The sequence below is a fragment of the Centruroides vittatus genome, unplaced genomic scaffold (genome assembly GCF_030686945.1).
Source record: "Centruroides vittatus isolate TY-2023 unplaced genomic scaffold, ASM3068694v2 contig_1427, whole genome shotgun sequence".
Classification (NCBI taxonomy): domain Eukaryota; kingdom Metazoa; phylum Arthropoda; class Arachnida; order Scorpiones; family Buthidae; genus Centruroides; species Centruroides vittatus.
In genome coordinates, this window is record NW_027120893.1 from 932,050 (window position 1) to 948,818 (window position 16,769).

At 29.3% G+C, this 16,769-nt stretch overlaps 1 protein-coding gene across 11 annotated transcripts in view; it reads left to right on the forward strand.

Annotated features, from left to right (window-relative positions):
• LOC136968281 (tyrosine-protein phosphatase Lar-like) overlaps positions 1 to 16,769 on the forward strand; it is a 161,579-nt gene that overhangs the window by 57,961 nt on the left and 86,849 nt on the right. For 10 of the 11 annotated variants that reach the window (XM_067262270.1, XM_067262273.1, XM_067262279.1 and 7 more), the window contains 2 exons: positions 4,863 to 4,901; positions 13,464 to 13,748. In XM_067262270.1, the coding sequence (XP_067118371.1) occupies positions 4,863 to 4,901; positions 13,464 to 13,748 (324 nt within the window). The remainder of the gene's footprint in view (positions 1 to 4,862; positions 4,902 to 13,463; positions 13,749 to 16,769) is intronic. The other variant, XM_067262277.1, reaches the window with a different exon arrangement.

Here is a 16,769-nt window from a genome sequence, read left to right on the forward strand (position 1 = left end):
TACTTTATGGATGAATACTTATATAAACTACTACTTAATGTAGTCAAGCAGAAGAATCACTAGACTGTATCAATTCGTGTATTATATATAAATATATAAAATGTGATTCTATATATATATATATATACACATATGTAATTATTTGATGTATGCTGGAGGATTTTCTGTAATTAAAATTCTACAGAGCATTATTTATGTAATTATCGCCCATAGATTATCTTTTCTATTTAATAATGCATAGGAGAAATCTACTTAAATAATATAACGTTGATATTATATCGTGTTTAATACTTTAATAAACGAGATTTAATATTAAATTTTAAAATATATAAATTTTATTTTACTTTTATAATTAACTCATCACCGTGACAAATAATTTATATAATAAAATATTATTCAAGCGTAAACTCTGAATGTATAAATATTTATATTAAACGTGTTATCTTTGGAATTTTATTTGAAGTAATGGCGATTAGACAAGCAGAAAATTCTATATATATATATAAAAAGACATTATAATAATCCTATTTAATTTTTATCATGTCATACGGAGGTGATATTAACCTGTTAAATTATATGACTATTATTGACTTCTAAATACGTTGGGAGAAAAATGCTACATAACACCCACGTATCACGAATTCGTCACGTTATGTTCGAAACGTGTAATTACGTCCTGATACGTTCAGAAAACGTGAATATCACCCATATTCTTAACGAGAATATCATTTATGTAAACTCGAAATACCGTTTCGAAAACAATTAACTTAATAGCATATATGTCCATCATTGTCATACGAGAAGAGTCAATCACTTAGTCTTGAATTACTCGACTGTAATTGTTGAAATTGTAGAGAAAAATAATCGTGTAATATAACTAGAAAACGTTCTTGTTTTTTTGTTTAATTATAGCATCCTTTATCTCAACTCCTGTATTAAAAAAATGTATGTAATGTATTAAATATTGGGACGAGAAAAAAGTAATCTGAGAATTTGCTAAGCTGTCTGTTTGTCTGTCTGAAGATAAAAATTTATAAACTCTTTCTCGCAAAACTTCTAGTTACTCCGACAAAAATAGTAATCTCAACATAAAATCAATAATGATAAAGAATTATAGAGCTTCCATTATTTAACTAAAGAATCTAACTCTTTTAATTTGTTCTTAATTCGTATAGTAACACATAATACGCATTAATACATGAAAAATGAGATTATAAAAAAACATAAATTAGACATTTAGATATTTGTAAAGAAGATTGTGAGAGCGTAACTCCCTTTCCCATTTGATTTAATTAAACCTGCTTTATAAACCATACCAGCCTCATTTATTGTAATTCCGCACTTTCCAAGATCGTTAATCCTTTTTTAAATGATATTAATTGAAAAAAATAAGTAAACAACAAGTTAATTTTCTTCAAACCATTTCCCAAAGGAAATTCTCTGAAAAAAAAGAAAGCAAATCTCTAATATAAAGATTTTTTTTTTTGCATTGTTAATTCTGTTAGTTTCTCCTCTTTGTTCTCTTTCTCAAACAGTTTACATTATATAATGAATTTATTGAATAAAAATTTGATAAAATCCACCCGAAAATCTTAATTATCGAAATGCCTTTATTTCAGTTTCTTTTATTAATATTTAGACGTCATCTATTATTAAATTTTTAATCTACTCCAAGCTTGATCCATAATGATTTAATCAGCATAAATCCACTTTTGAAAATCACATTCTTTTTGGATTAATAAAATTATATTTTTAAAGTAATGCTTTGTTATTTTTCTGTAAAAAAGAAAAAAGAAATTGTTTTCTTTTTGAATTGATTTTCTTTTTATCTTCCTTTCAAATACATTCATTTCTATAATGGATGAAATTATATAAAATTCTTCGAAAACTTTGTAGTACAATAAAAATAGGTTAATGTAACTTTTGGTGCCAAGATGGCGTCTCGTCTCTGATTCCAGCAAGGAAACAGTGGGACGCACGTTCTCTAACCTATTCTAATAATTTGGTTGCTAATAATTATGGTAATTTATTAGAATAGGTTAGAACGTGTGTTCCACTGTTTCCTTGCTGGAATCAGAGACGAGCCGCCATCTTGGCACCAAGGGTAACATTAACCTAAAAATCTTTACAAAAATTGAAGAATCCTTGATATTAGGAAGAATAAAAAGATCAAGGATATTCTTTAAAATTATTCTAAACATCTTTAAATGAAGCTTTATGAAGACATCTCGACAAATTCACTAAGAATTAGAGATGCGATTTACAATGACAACTTTTTTTTTTTTAATTCTTTAAAAATTTTAAAAAGACGATAAATGTCGAAGAGCCAAGTAATATATTTTCCTATCTTTCTTTATTTTTTTTTCTAAGCGCCATTATTTCTACATTATCCTTAAAGAACCTTTTAGACACGACTTTAGCATCTTCCATCAATATTATAATAGCATCTATGAATGAACATCCTCGGTAACTTCGTTCAATCATTCTTGTTTCATGAGCAGAATAGCAATTTTAATCCTATTTATGCATATTCTTATGGATCATAACTCGTTATCATTGCTTAAAACAGTTGTAAGAAACACTTCTAAGCTCCTATCATACGATATATTAGACATATGAGTTAGACATTAATAAACTTTCACTCTGTTACCAAGTTTGTTCGGAAATTTCTAATTAATTTTTAATTATTCGTAACATCTGTTACACGTTCTCCGCATCACCGCTAGATTAAAAAATAAATAAAATTTCGTAGCTATATTGTTTCTATATGATATAGCTATTAAAATATTTATTATATTCCTATTTAATTCATATAAATTTTATCATATCTTTAAAAAAATCGCTCGTTATCCGATAAAATTACCCCGATAAACATATGAGCAGAGCATTAACGTTTACCTACAGATTTATACGTAAAATAGAATATTATATATTAAAAATCATCTTACTAATAATTCAACATGCAACAGAAACTAATAATACTTATAACCACGTTACAAAATCACTAATAGCATAGTAATTTATATACATAAAGCTCCAATCCTGAATTACTTTTAGCGAAAATTCTTTAAGTATTTTCTACGTTAGTTTCGTTCCGATATGCACTAATAAATCTCATTTCAAAACTTACATAACTGTGTAGATTTCTACTTATACTAAATTAATAAATAGTATCATTAACATTATATATTTTAAGCTAAGTTATTTATTTAATGGCATTACTAAGTATGTTGTGCTATGTCTTGTAGCGAGAAAATTAATGTAAAACGATGCAAAAGACTAGAATTGCACACAAGATTGATTTTTTATGCCTACTAAGCACCAGTTTTTAGAATTATTTGCAGATAGTCCTTGTAAATTTTTTTAGTATATCTCTGTAGATGTGAGAAACACGTGTCGGTTTTCTCCTCTTTCTTTGACGTACTCTTCCAGAATTATTTGATTTCGATATGAAAAATATAGCAGTTTTTTTTTAATATAAAATATGGCTTTAATGATATTCGAAAGGTTTTAATAATAGTTTTGTTTATCTTCCCCCCTCCCCTTTCAATTTGACTCGCTTTCGAATTATTTATAAATAAGGTTTTTAATATATAAGTTTCTTTAAGAAAATAGTTTCTATAAGAATGATAAAAACGAAAAGAAGGCAATAAATGTATTCCTTTGCTGAGAAGATTTGATTTGTGCGAAAGGTTTTCTTTCAGTCACTTCTCTCTGTTCCCACTTCTTGTCTTCTCTAGGGACGCTTCGATCTCTAACTTCGTTATCCAGAAACTCGCTCAACAGACCGAATTTAACAAATAGGTGCTTTAGATGAGGTCGTATGAAGGTCAATCTATTATGAGGATGCACTCGAACAATGTTAACACGTCGAAGAGAAACTAAAACAAATCTTCTTAATTAAGTAGTTTTAGGCTTTCAAAGGAAATAGCAAATACATGAACTGATTTAATTACCATTATTTTAAGGATTAACTGAATACAATTTCTCTTTCTTTAAAAATCTATATCGCTCTTACTCTGTCCTTTTAATATATACACTTTTGTTAATACTTGGTCTATTTTCTAGTCTCGATCTATTCATTTGTTTACAGTATATAACTGGGCCGTGTATTCAAATCATTGTTTTGGCTTCGTATTTCTTTGTCTACAATATTTCCAGAAAAACCTTCAAAAGACCAAAGTATACTTAAAATTTCTCTCATATTTTTATTCTTCTTTATAATTGCTATTAGTTGAAAAAGGTGTAGAAATAATTATAGCTCTACATTTAATATTGATTCAAGTTAAAGTAATAAAACAACTCACATAACAAGGTGTTTGATGTCAAAGCGGATATATAATCTCATAAATTAGCATTAATTGGAATTCCTTTTTATGTTGGGATTCTTGCTCTTTCTCTATTAAGGTGATAAGGTTATTTGCAACATCTAAAAAGGTTTGAATCCTTGGAGGTTAGCGAACTTTGCTCGACATCATTTCCCAAGTAAATTCTTCATATCCTTAGTGTCACAGCCATTGCTTTAATCTTCCCACTACCAAATGGGATGTGTTATTAACCTCTATGGAGTTACTTCTATCTAGCTAGAAATTTATCCACAGCTTAATATCATTTCGTACTTTAACCTTAGCAATTAATCTATTAATGGTCTCAGAATCACTGTCTATTGCATTTCCTTGCGCTCCCTTACATCCACAATATATAAGTATATATTTGTTTAATGCATTAACTTTATATAATAAGATATAATAAATAATTAAGATATATATATATAAAGTTTGAAGTGAATTTTTGCCAGAAAAATAATCTTTAAGAATTGTTTTCAACGGGACTATTCACTTAAGCTATTATATTGCTTTCAGGAAATTTCCCTCATCGTGCATACGTCCCGTATCTCACCAGTAAGTAGTCTAGAGCGCAGGCGTACTTGTTGCGGCTTTATACGGTCGAAAACGTTACCGGAGCAACCGTCATTCTCATCTTCCCCCCCGTACCTATCTTTGCAAATGGCCATAAACAACGGCTAATTCGGACATATAGGTACTTGTGACGGAATCGCTCTTCCGGTAACGTTTATATTGACCCCATTGTACAGTCTACGAGAGAGGATTTGTGTCGATAGCTTTCTAGTATAAATTCGATATATGATTGGAAATTGTCGGCCTGTATAATCACTTAATCAATCTGCTCCGTCACGTGAACGTAACAAGTTATTAAATGTATACGTGTTTATTGCTCTTACCTAAAAATAAGGCAAAGTGTTATTTCTCTCGTAGATACGTTACTGCTTAGAAAATGGTGTTTTATTTATAAATATATTAATGGAATTAACATTAGGAAAATGATAAGATGCAGGAAAATGTCACTTTCCTGCTATTCACCTTGTTACGAGTGGTAATAAGGTTAATGATTATAAGGCTTAGTCGTGTTACTTGATAGAAAAGTTATATAATTGTATTGTACTAAGAGAGATGTAAGTAATAGGAATCATTGCATTTTTCGTAAATCAATAAAAATGCTATTGATTTTTTTAAAGTTAAATAACGGTAGAAAATTGATATTTTTTTCATTCGTGATTAGAAAATGTTTGGTTTAGAAGCATAGAAATTAACTATTGTTTAAAAAGTATCGAGAATTGATATTTATTATTGTAATAGAATAGGTAAACAAATGAGCAATGTGTGGTATTAGAGAGGTTAAAAAAAAAAAGAAAAAGAAAATCGAGAATCTTTAGCTTTAATTTTAGATAGTTTAGAGATTATTTTGAAATTTTTATAATGTTTTTTATGTATATTTTATGGAGAAAATAACAGAAAAGAAAGTACAGTTCAGAATCACTCATATAACGAATGAAATATTGGAAAGGATTATGCAAGAAAGATGCAAATAGGAGTTGACGTTGTTTCATTCTGAACTTTTCTGTATTTTCTTTAGAGATTTGAAATGATAAAAAACGAAAATAAGATTTATTTTTGCGGAATCAAATGCAAATTAAGCATTAGAAAATATTTGATAGATGAAATTAGAATTTTTTTTCTTTTCTTTTTAAAATTATAAGTATGATTATTTTCATTCTTCTTCAGAAAGATTTACGATGATATTTTATCTTCGAAAGAAATTTTTTTTTTTTTTCAAATTAGAATATCTTCAGATTAATAATTGAAAACTGCATGTAACTAAAGCAACATTAATTAAGAATAGAATTGAATGAACGTTTCAAGTAAAACAATCTTCAAATTTATCATCAAAAACGAGTAATTGGGGGAAGAGGAGAAACAATTGTAAAATTAAAATTCCTCTTTTGATCTGGCTATCAATTATAGGATAAAGGAAATTCGAATATAAAACTGAAATTATGAATATTAAACTTTGAGGAGTTAAAAAGAAATAATGAGAAAAATTGATGAAAATTCTACATTTACATTCGAAATACGTTTACATAATTATTAATTTAAAAAAAAAAATGCTAGACAAAATTCTAATTTTTAATTCTATATTTATTTAATCGAGCATTAAAATTTGCTTATATTATATAGATATATATATATAATTAAATAGTATTAAGCCCCCAATTTTAGTTATAAACTTTGTTTTTCTTTAACAAAGAATAAGCCAATTAGAGTTTCCTTTCCTTCGAGCATATTTGACTAGGAAAAGAGTTTTTCCACCTGGCATCATTGTTCGAAGACTGTTTGACAGATAACCATTTTGTCTTCATCCAGAACTTCCTCACATGGCCAAGAAATGGCGTGTGACTATTATTCATGATCAACACTGCATTCTTCATAGACCGTTTTCATAACCCTAACCCAAAATTTATAGGTCCATAAGTCTGAAGATAGGCGACAAAACTGGTTTTCACTCTCCTTTGATAAACCGACTTAAATAAAAAAAGAAAAAAATGCTATCCATTTTATACATAATGGCGATTAAATATTCAAACTCTCTAACGCCTTAATATTCTTTTCGTAAATTTATTCCGTGTATTAAATCAAAATCTTTTTGCCTAAAATATTATTCCGCTGGTAGAATATAATTAGTGTAGAGAATAATTAAGTATTTCTACCGACCTATTTTCTGTTTATAATCCTATCACAATGAAGTACACCGAAGGGTTTTAATTTATTCGTTTAGAGTTTGGCTATGAAATGATACACGAGTGATTGAAATTCTTTCTTTTACAAGTGGATAACCGTTTATTCGGTAGTCATTTTAAAAGAGGAGAGACTTTGTCCTCTTATTTCCTCGTGCTATGTGGCGGAAGAATTTAACAGTTGGATAATTTTCCTCCTGACTTTCGTCATTGCCCGGATAGTAATTTTCTCTTTGTCGCCTTAAGTTCGAAAATTTTACGGATCGTCTCCTCCACTTTCTACTTTTCTTTTAAATTATTCGACTTTAAAAATTGTAAAAAATTCGAATTTAATAGACTAATTTATAATTTTACTTTTTAATTATCGTAATTTCTAAAAAAAAAATTTATTTCTTATTTAATGCTTTTTTTTCTCCTCCTCCTCCTCCTCCCCCCCTTTGCTATCACAAACCGTGAAAACGGTCTTAACGGTTAGTTTTGTATTTTATTAACGAATCACTTCCGTTATTGAGTTACCGTTTCGTCAGTTATTGAATTGAAGAGAAAGCCAAATTCTGAGATCACTATCATCTGTCTATTAAAGTGAGGCGACAATAGAGGTCAGGAGTTTGTTACTCACGACCGGAAATTACGTCATTTATATCAAAGAGAGTACTTTTTCCCCCTGAGGCAACCATCTCCATTCAATAGGATATCGTTTAAAGAAGGAAGGGTCTTTCTTCTTTTTATTTTTATTTTTTATTTTTCCGTGAATGCTGCACAACACTTTATTCAAATCCAATAACCGCGTAAATGATCATTTAAAATTTTTATCTGCAAAAATAAATCCGTACCGAACTTCATTTTTGTCAAAGAATGACGAACAAGAGCCAATTATTCGTCCATTTATCATAAGAAACTAAACAAGAGAGAATAAATCTTATATATATATATATATTTTATGAATAATAAAAGAAATATTTAAATCGAAGGATAAACTTCAGATTTACTTCTTAGATTTATAACAAATCGAAGAAATAATATGATAAATTAGAAAATACTAAGACCTTAGTCAATACGTTATAACCTTCTAGATCTGGCGTTATTATCATTATTAATAAGAAAATATGGCCTCTAATGGACCATTTGAATAAATTAGTTGACAGAACAATAGACTTGTAACTCATATTTAACAATTTATCATAAGAAAATATCAGTTATAGCGTAAAATACAATATAAAATGTATGGAGATGTGTATTAGAAAAAAAAAATAATAAAAAAATACGTAAATTGAAACACTGTAAATGATTTTTAAGCTTGGAAATCTGAATAAGATTAAAAGAAGTATCGCTCTAATGGACTGAAGACCATAAATAGTACACTTACTTTCACTAATTACTCATTTTTAAACACACGCACACATAAAAACTAAATTGACTAACTCTTTCTGGTTTATATTTTTAGTCTGATTTTTCTTTTCCTCTCGGTTACAGTACAGAAGTAAGATAAGTTTAGTAAATGACAAAGTAGCGTACAACAAATCTGTGAAGCAGAAGTGGCAGTGTAGTTGAGCAGCCAGGCGTAGTCGACAATGTGACATTCGCTCTTATCGCCCACCAGATAGAGAATGGTGTGTTCGTTGGGTCAGTAAATGAGTTGGTAATGCCATAAAATAATGGATGAAAAAACAGCTGCTGCACATCACACAAATATTTCATTTGATCTCTTTCTACTATTGTTTACTTTATTAAATAAACTTTTCGACTGTTAAACGAAAAAAAAAATATTAAGTAAATTAATTAAGGATTTTCATTTATACCTTAATGATATTGGTATTCTTCAAACTTAGTCGAAGACTAGACTTTTTTTCTATTGGGAAAAGTCTTAATCATGGGTTATTGTCTGGCGCAGAAAAAAAAGCAGATTCATTTTCATTCTGGCCAGACACTCTACTAAAGAATACATATTTAAATCCCAGACACGTGTCAGAAATCTTATTTAAGTTCGAGTCACGTGGTCCACGAAATCCATACATTTAATTTCAAAGTCGTGTGATTGAAGGAAAGCTTAATAGCTCGGAGTCACTGGCTCTAACGTCTTTTAATCATGTGACTGTAAAATTTTAAATATATAAATAATTTATGCGCTTATATTACGTAATCATTTTAAAATTTGCAAGTAATTTTTTAAAATTAAAATGCAAAATAATAATAATAATAAATCGATCGATGAAACGACTGAAAGTTCTTGATCGGTCAACAAGAAATTTGTTTGCCTCGGTCGACTTAATTCCAAAAGAAAGAGATACAAAGAAAGATTTGTCAATTCTCCAACCGTTGATTTTTGTTCATTTATTTTTGATTCGCTAAAGCTATTGTGCTCCTTATCACTCTTTTACCCGGGTTACGGCGGCAGAGATGGTGATCACCGGTCCTGATCGAAACTGTTTGACGCAAGATTAAATGGAATGGAAGCCAATAACTTATGCAGTTACTACCAGAGAAATAATATATATATATATATATTTCTTAAATAATAACTCGAAATTAAATAAATTATAAAATAAAAATTGGAAAACAATTATTTTCTTTAAAAAAAAAAAAATCTATATTTTGCTGAGATTTTTATTGATCTTTTATATTTTCCTTAATCCTATAAAGAAAATTGGTTGGTTCATAAACAACTTATAAAAGTTTGCTTGCGCTCGCTTAAGTGAGTGTTTTTTTTAAGCAATTCCGCAAGAATAAAATTTTTATACCTCATAAACTACCATTATAATAACTCTGTTCTAAAAATGAATCGATAAATCATCTACTGTATAGTTCTTTCGCATGTTTTAATATCATCATAACTTAATACCAAAAAATATATTTAACAAAAATTTTTCCTTTGATGCATTAATAAAGTAAAATGCAATCTTTGTTACTTTCAAAGATGATGGAGAACCGAATCTGTTTTTCCAATCACCGTTAATACCAACTTGTCTGATCGATAGGTTTCGATCAGTAAAACGTGCAGGCTATATTTAAATTTTTATGATAAAAATCACCCGACTCTTTATTACCTTTGGTATATTTTTAAACGTCGAACGATACGTTAAAAAAAGAAATACATATTCGTGGTCAATTTAGAAATAAAAGAAAAGCTTTAAATCCTCTCTCGTTTACTCCTTACGTCGTGTATTTTTCTGAAAATTCAGCATTTCGTGCTTCTGACTTTCGCATCCTTAACAAAGAAACGGAACATGTAAGATTTTCGCGTGTTATTTTAAGAACTTTAATAATACTTGTATAATTCCAAACACGAAGATTGACGTCTAAATTCCTACAAAGGAGCGCATCTTTATACATTCAAACAATGGCTAAATTTTTGCTTAACGTTCGATGATTTAAGGGCGAAATTTCTTCCTGTAAATAATAGAATGGTGCATTACGTAAATAAACATTTAACAATTTGTAAATTATTCTCGGAATTATATTAAGCGTAGTTCTTTGTTTCGGAGAAGGTTAGACGGCACGGAATAAATCATGTAGAGAATTGCAGCATAGGAAGTAACATTTTCAATTTTCGCTCTTCTAGGTCTAAAATTGTTTACATAAAGTAAACAATTTTAGAGGAAGAAATGAATAAAGTTTGCGTATATCGTCGAATTCGTACTTATTTTTCGTGAAAATATCAAAATTCCAAGATATGCAAATATCGAAAAGAGAACATGATGTTTTTGTTAGTTTCAATCACTCGAACAGTTTGTATGTATAAAACATTTTAAAATCTTTTATTCAATATTTCTTTCTCCATTATCAAAACTTTTGATGCTTTCAGGCAGAGTTACGAGAATACAGAAACGATAAAAAAAAGATTGGGGGGGGAAAGAAAGGAAAGTTTCCTTCGTGTTTTAATATCGCGCGACACAAACTCGAACCTTACCGAATGAAGTCAAAATGATGACAGTCAGATGTCGAATGATAAACACTTTTTCTTATTTTTTAAATCATATTTTTTTGTATTATTTGCCGTATAAATTGCAAGTTTTACTTCTATATTTTGCTCCTGCAACTCTCTACGTTGTGTTTTTCCACCTAAGAATTTTATACTACAGCGGTTTATTCGTTTGTATTGATACAATACTGTACGTTCCTCCGATAACGAATTATATTGTAAAATTTGTATAATACGTTAAGATAAATCGGCACCGGTTGTGGTTTTCGATGGCAGAATTTGTGCTTTTAAGATAATTGTCGTTCTTGTTCGCGACGAGAATACGTTTTGCTCTACCTATTTATAGATTTATAGCACGTTAAATCTAAACGTTGTTTCTAATCTAGCCTATGATCTAACTAATAAGTATATAACCATGTAATTGATTCGGCTACTAAAATAAACTGTGTTTAACGCTATCTAACCTATGTCTATGAATTTTTTAGCCTTAGCAGTAGGTAGGAGTGACGATGTGTTGTTCTTATTGATGTCACTGCGTGTAGTTTGTGCAGAAAGCGGAAAGTCTTATCTATTAACGAGACCATTTTGGTCATTGTCAAGATTTGATTGGTGAGGTGCGCTAATCTTCCACAAAATACAGAAAGATAAGTTCGTCGTATGTCTCGTATCGTCATATACGTCCAGTTCAACGTCAATTACCTCAATGATGAACAGTCTATTCGTCATTACTCGTCCTCTATCGCTCAAATAGCATTATATACTTTCTATATTTAAAATTCTATCTATCATAAATTAATAATTCATTACGGAAAGAACGTGTGTAAAAGAAATCTCCCGAAAACTTTAGGAAAAAAGGTAGAGAAATTTGTCAGAAGGAGCACACTCTTTCAGTCAAATCACGCAGAAGTCGGTATAAACTAAGCCTCTTTTCTTTCGCCTTCTTTTTTTTCTTACCAAAGGAAAAAAACTTTTTGCTATTCCACGTTTGCACTGCCGGAAATCACAGAAGATGCCTTTATTAACTTTTCGGTATCGTCCCTGTGTGACGTCATATCGTTTTGATGGTTATTTACGAGGAATTCGGCATCATCTATCCTATGAGAAGATCATGGTTCGAATTTATAAACCGTACATAACTCACGTGATCGGTTAAGTCGACACAAATCTATTTTTTACTATAGGACATATACAAGTCCCCTTCTTTCTTCAGTTATAACATTAAAAAAAAATTGAATAAGTAATAATATATATAAATATTTATAAGGTTTTTCATTTGAAAATTGTACATTTGTGTAATGCGTATTTAAATATTAAAAATCTTAAAATATGATCGAAACTTTGAGTTGTTTCAATGGAAAAATTTGTATTGAAAATTCTATAAAAAGTGCTTTGTTAAACGAGCATAATACAAAATACACGTCGAAAATATTTTATTTATTATTTATTTATTTTTTGTACGATTAGCATAATTGAAAGAAAGGACAGAAGCAAAAGAGCTGGCCGTCTTTCTTTTATTTTGTTGAATAATTCAATTCTCTAGAGAAACGAGAAAAATATTTTTAGTATTTTGGTACAAAGTTGGATTCTGGTTGTCACTTCGCTGAACCATCGATACCGTTGCAGGAAAAAAAAAAATAAAATAAATAAATAAATAAAATATGAGTTTTAAATTCTCCATAGAAGCTAGATAAATTTAATTCCACTATGCAAAACAGCTATTAAATATTGTCACGATCTTATTTTACCTAATTTAGCTTCTTCAAATTTATTTCCTCCTTCCCTAATTCAAATTTACTCAATTTAACTCTAATATATTTGCGATAAATTAATAATTTATTCAATTTACCGCCTGCAAAAATCAAAATGGTGGATATAATTGAAAATTTACATTTAGAAGAGATCAAATTTTTAATTATTTCACCATAATATTAACGATAAAGATTAAGAGTAATCAAATTAATTAACTACTAAATCATTTATTTTCTATTAAAATAAATCTACGTTTTCTACACAAATAAAATTTATAAAAATAAAAATTACATTTAGATTTTTCTAAGAAAATAAATAAATAAAGTAATTAAAATTTTTAATTTTTATATTTCGAATTTTTTTTTTTTTTTAATATCCAATTAAAATTTTTCTCCTCGTTTCTTTCGAGTAAAAAATTATTCACTAAAATAGAAAAAAATCTATGTAAAATGAATGTATTTTTTATTAAATCTGAGATAAATGTTAACGACTAAGTTTAAAGATTGAAAAAACATGTCGAATTGGTAATTTAGTACATAAGTTTTATATAGAATTAATTATAAATAGGAAGAGCAAAACAGTTTTGGTCTAACGGACGGTTTTCGAAGGGATTTACAATTGTTGTGTGGTGTTTAAAAGATTTTCCTGGAAAGATTTACATTGATTGACACTGGTCTTTTTTTCTCCTTCCACCAATTTTAGATCCACCAAGGATTGAAACGGCCCCTCACGACCAGACGGTGGCAACAGGTGGAATTGCAAGCTTCGTTTGTATCGCTGAAGGAAATCCCAAACCGCAGATCGAATGGAGGAAGAACGGGAAAAGGGTAACAACTCAAAGATACACCGTTCAAGAGATGCCAAATGGTTCTGTACTTCGCATAGAACCCGTTCGCTACAACAGGGACGAAGCGAATTACGAATGCGTGGCAGAAAATGGCGTCGGAGAACCCGTAAGAGCCATGGCAACGCTTAAAGTGCTACAAGGTTAGTTTCTTTTGCTTCCTAAATCGACTATCATAAGGTGATTTATACTTAATGATTATTTTTTGATGGACTGCCGAATAACTATTGTGATCTAGCCTATATATTATAATCATCGTGTGTGTAACGACACCGAAATGGCCGACATTTATTTAGCTAATGGCAATTATTCTCGTGACGAAATACTTATTTAGGTAGAATGCGACGTTAAAAAAGATTAAACTTCTAAATCATTTTTTAATTGCTTAGCTAAAACTATTCAACAGGTAATGTAAAGAAGGCCATTGAAGTACGCGAAGTACGTCTCCAATTTTTTGCGACTGAATAGAGACAAAAACCAGCGATAAAAACTTATAAATTTTTAAATTCTAGTATTTAATTTTGTAACTATAAACAATGTTATTAATCTGCGAACAGAAAAATCGAGTTTTGCTCGCATGGAAAGGCGATTCTGCTCAATTGAATTATGTGCCGTGGAGCATGCAATAATGCATATAGCCGGTTGTTTCTTGTATTATTTCTCATAAACCGTAACCGAAACTTAATGGAAAGCTTGGCAGTCTAACTGTAATCCCAGTGATCTTCATTCCGGTCCAACGGTTCGAGTGTCCTCTTGCGGATTACACATCTCCCACTCGTCGCACACACACTAATTAAATTACTTGTCGACTGCTTAAGTACTTCAGCTACGTTTTCTGATGAGCTAAGGAGAATATCAAACTGGTTTTTTTCCTCTCTTCCATCCACTTCCTTTCCTACTAAAATATTGAACAATGTTTTAACTATATTACATAATCTTAATTCTCAAATAGTTGACTACTTCAGTTAAGTTCTTATCATTAATAAATAAGATCGCAGTACTCTTTTACTTCGAATCGTTTTAGAGCAATTTTCTTACTAAAATAGTAATTTCATATCACCCCTGTGGCATACAGTAACTCAACTGCTGATACACTATCGATACAAATTTATGCCTGCCCTACTTTCGTATCTAGAAAAAGCCTTTGGAATAAGGTTGAAATATCATATTTGCATTAAGATCAAAAATATGGTAAAATAGGGAAGGCGACAATCTATTTTAATAAGTTCAGCCCCTGTCTCTTTCATCAAAAACTGTCAACATAATGCCCCGGTAACCACGGTAACGGATGACACAAAGTAATATAGATATGACACTCTTCTCTATACTCTTCCCCCTTTCAGGGATATTCTTGGCTCTCGGGATATTATATAATATGAATTAATCAATACTAATGCTTTTTTTTTCATAAAATTCAATGAAATATCCCTTTGTATATTCACTAATAATATAGAGTTATCGGTTAGTTAAACAGTTTATGGGATTTTTTTTTTCTTTTCTTATTTACTTGCAAAAGAATGTACTGTGTTTACGAGTTATATTTTAATATTCTCGTCGTATGCATATAGATGTAATATTATTTCATACTTTACTACATTCGTATCGAAAGAAAAATTGTGATAAGAAAAGTAATGACTGTAAAATCGAGGTCATATGCATAAATATGGAAAAATTTAAAAGTATATTGTTTATTTAAATCAAAAATATACTACGGCTTTTATTCTTTTTTAGAATATCTTAGTTTGTTTCCAGGAATTCTCATCAAAATCTTGTTTGTCTAGAAAAAAAAAAAAAGATATTACTTAATATTTAAAATACATAAAAATTCTTTTATTCAATTTTTCCCGTAGTATATTTACCTATTATTAAAGAATAGAATATCTTTATTCTTTATAAATACATACGGTTATAATGCTTTCCCTAATAACAAGTGTCCCATTATGTATATATATATATATATACATAATCTCTTAGGAAACAGATTTTAGACAGTCCTTCAATTATGTAAGAAGTTGATATCAAGCAAAAAAAGAATTGAAAGTGAATTTGCATGATAATTCAAGATTAAAAATAGACTTGTTTAAACTAATTGATAAAAGTTTTATAAGCTTTCCTGCTAATATATTTTGGAAGAAAATGTTATTTATCTTTAAAAATCCCTTAGAAGCTGAAGTTTACTTCGTCGATTTTCTTTACTTTTTTTTTTTAATACAAAATAAAATAAACGATAAGATTGTACAATGGTAAACACGCTTAACACAGTAAACACCGAGTAATTTCAATTAAAATTAATTGTGGGATAGAATATTGCAATGCGAGAATTGATTCTGTACACAGATTTCATTCAGTCGAACATCTTTAATTAAATCATCGGAAGACAAGTCAGTGATGTAATTCGGTGATTTAATATTTTATATCATCAACCAAACTCGTCTATCGAGTTTACTGCATCAGTTTTAGAGAAATTCTGTGTAAAATCTTTCATTTTCTGTAAACAAGATATTACTTTATAAAAGAATCACTGGAATGGCAAAGAAATCTCTTTTAGTTCGCTTCGCTTGTTTTCTAGTATCTATCAAACGTTGACCGCATTAAAGGACATAAAAAATAAATGACTTAGCAATATAGGATTTTTATTCACGTTTCATATAAGTATATACTGTATATATATATATATATATATAAAAGAATAAAGAGATTTTTCTAAGTTTGTTGAAACACTTCGGGTTTTGTTTTTAATCATTTTTACTAAGGAACGTTCTGTCTGTTATCTGATTTACATATCAGACTCTGAGGAATTTAATCGTAGAAAAGCATCGTTCCCATTTTCATTGGTTTTAGCAATTTATAACCTCCTTCAGGATTATGGGATTTGCTTAAAATTGAATTGATATATTTCCCATGGTAACTAACGTGCCTTTACTTAAAACTAAGTGTAAATTTGGTTTGTATAACAGCGAAAATTTTGTGGAAAATTACTAGACTTTTAAAGTAATTTTAAGTTTATTAATTAATGTGTTGAGAAAAATCGAAAAATCTCTGTCACATAATGGCTGTTAGTAACTAGATTTGCAAAATAGTCGTGTGTGTGTGTGTGTGTGTGTGAGACCAGAAGAGGATCATTGTCGTTTATTACTTCGGCAAGATTCGTCCTCCCGCTTTCT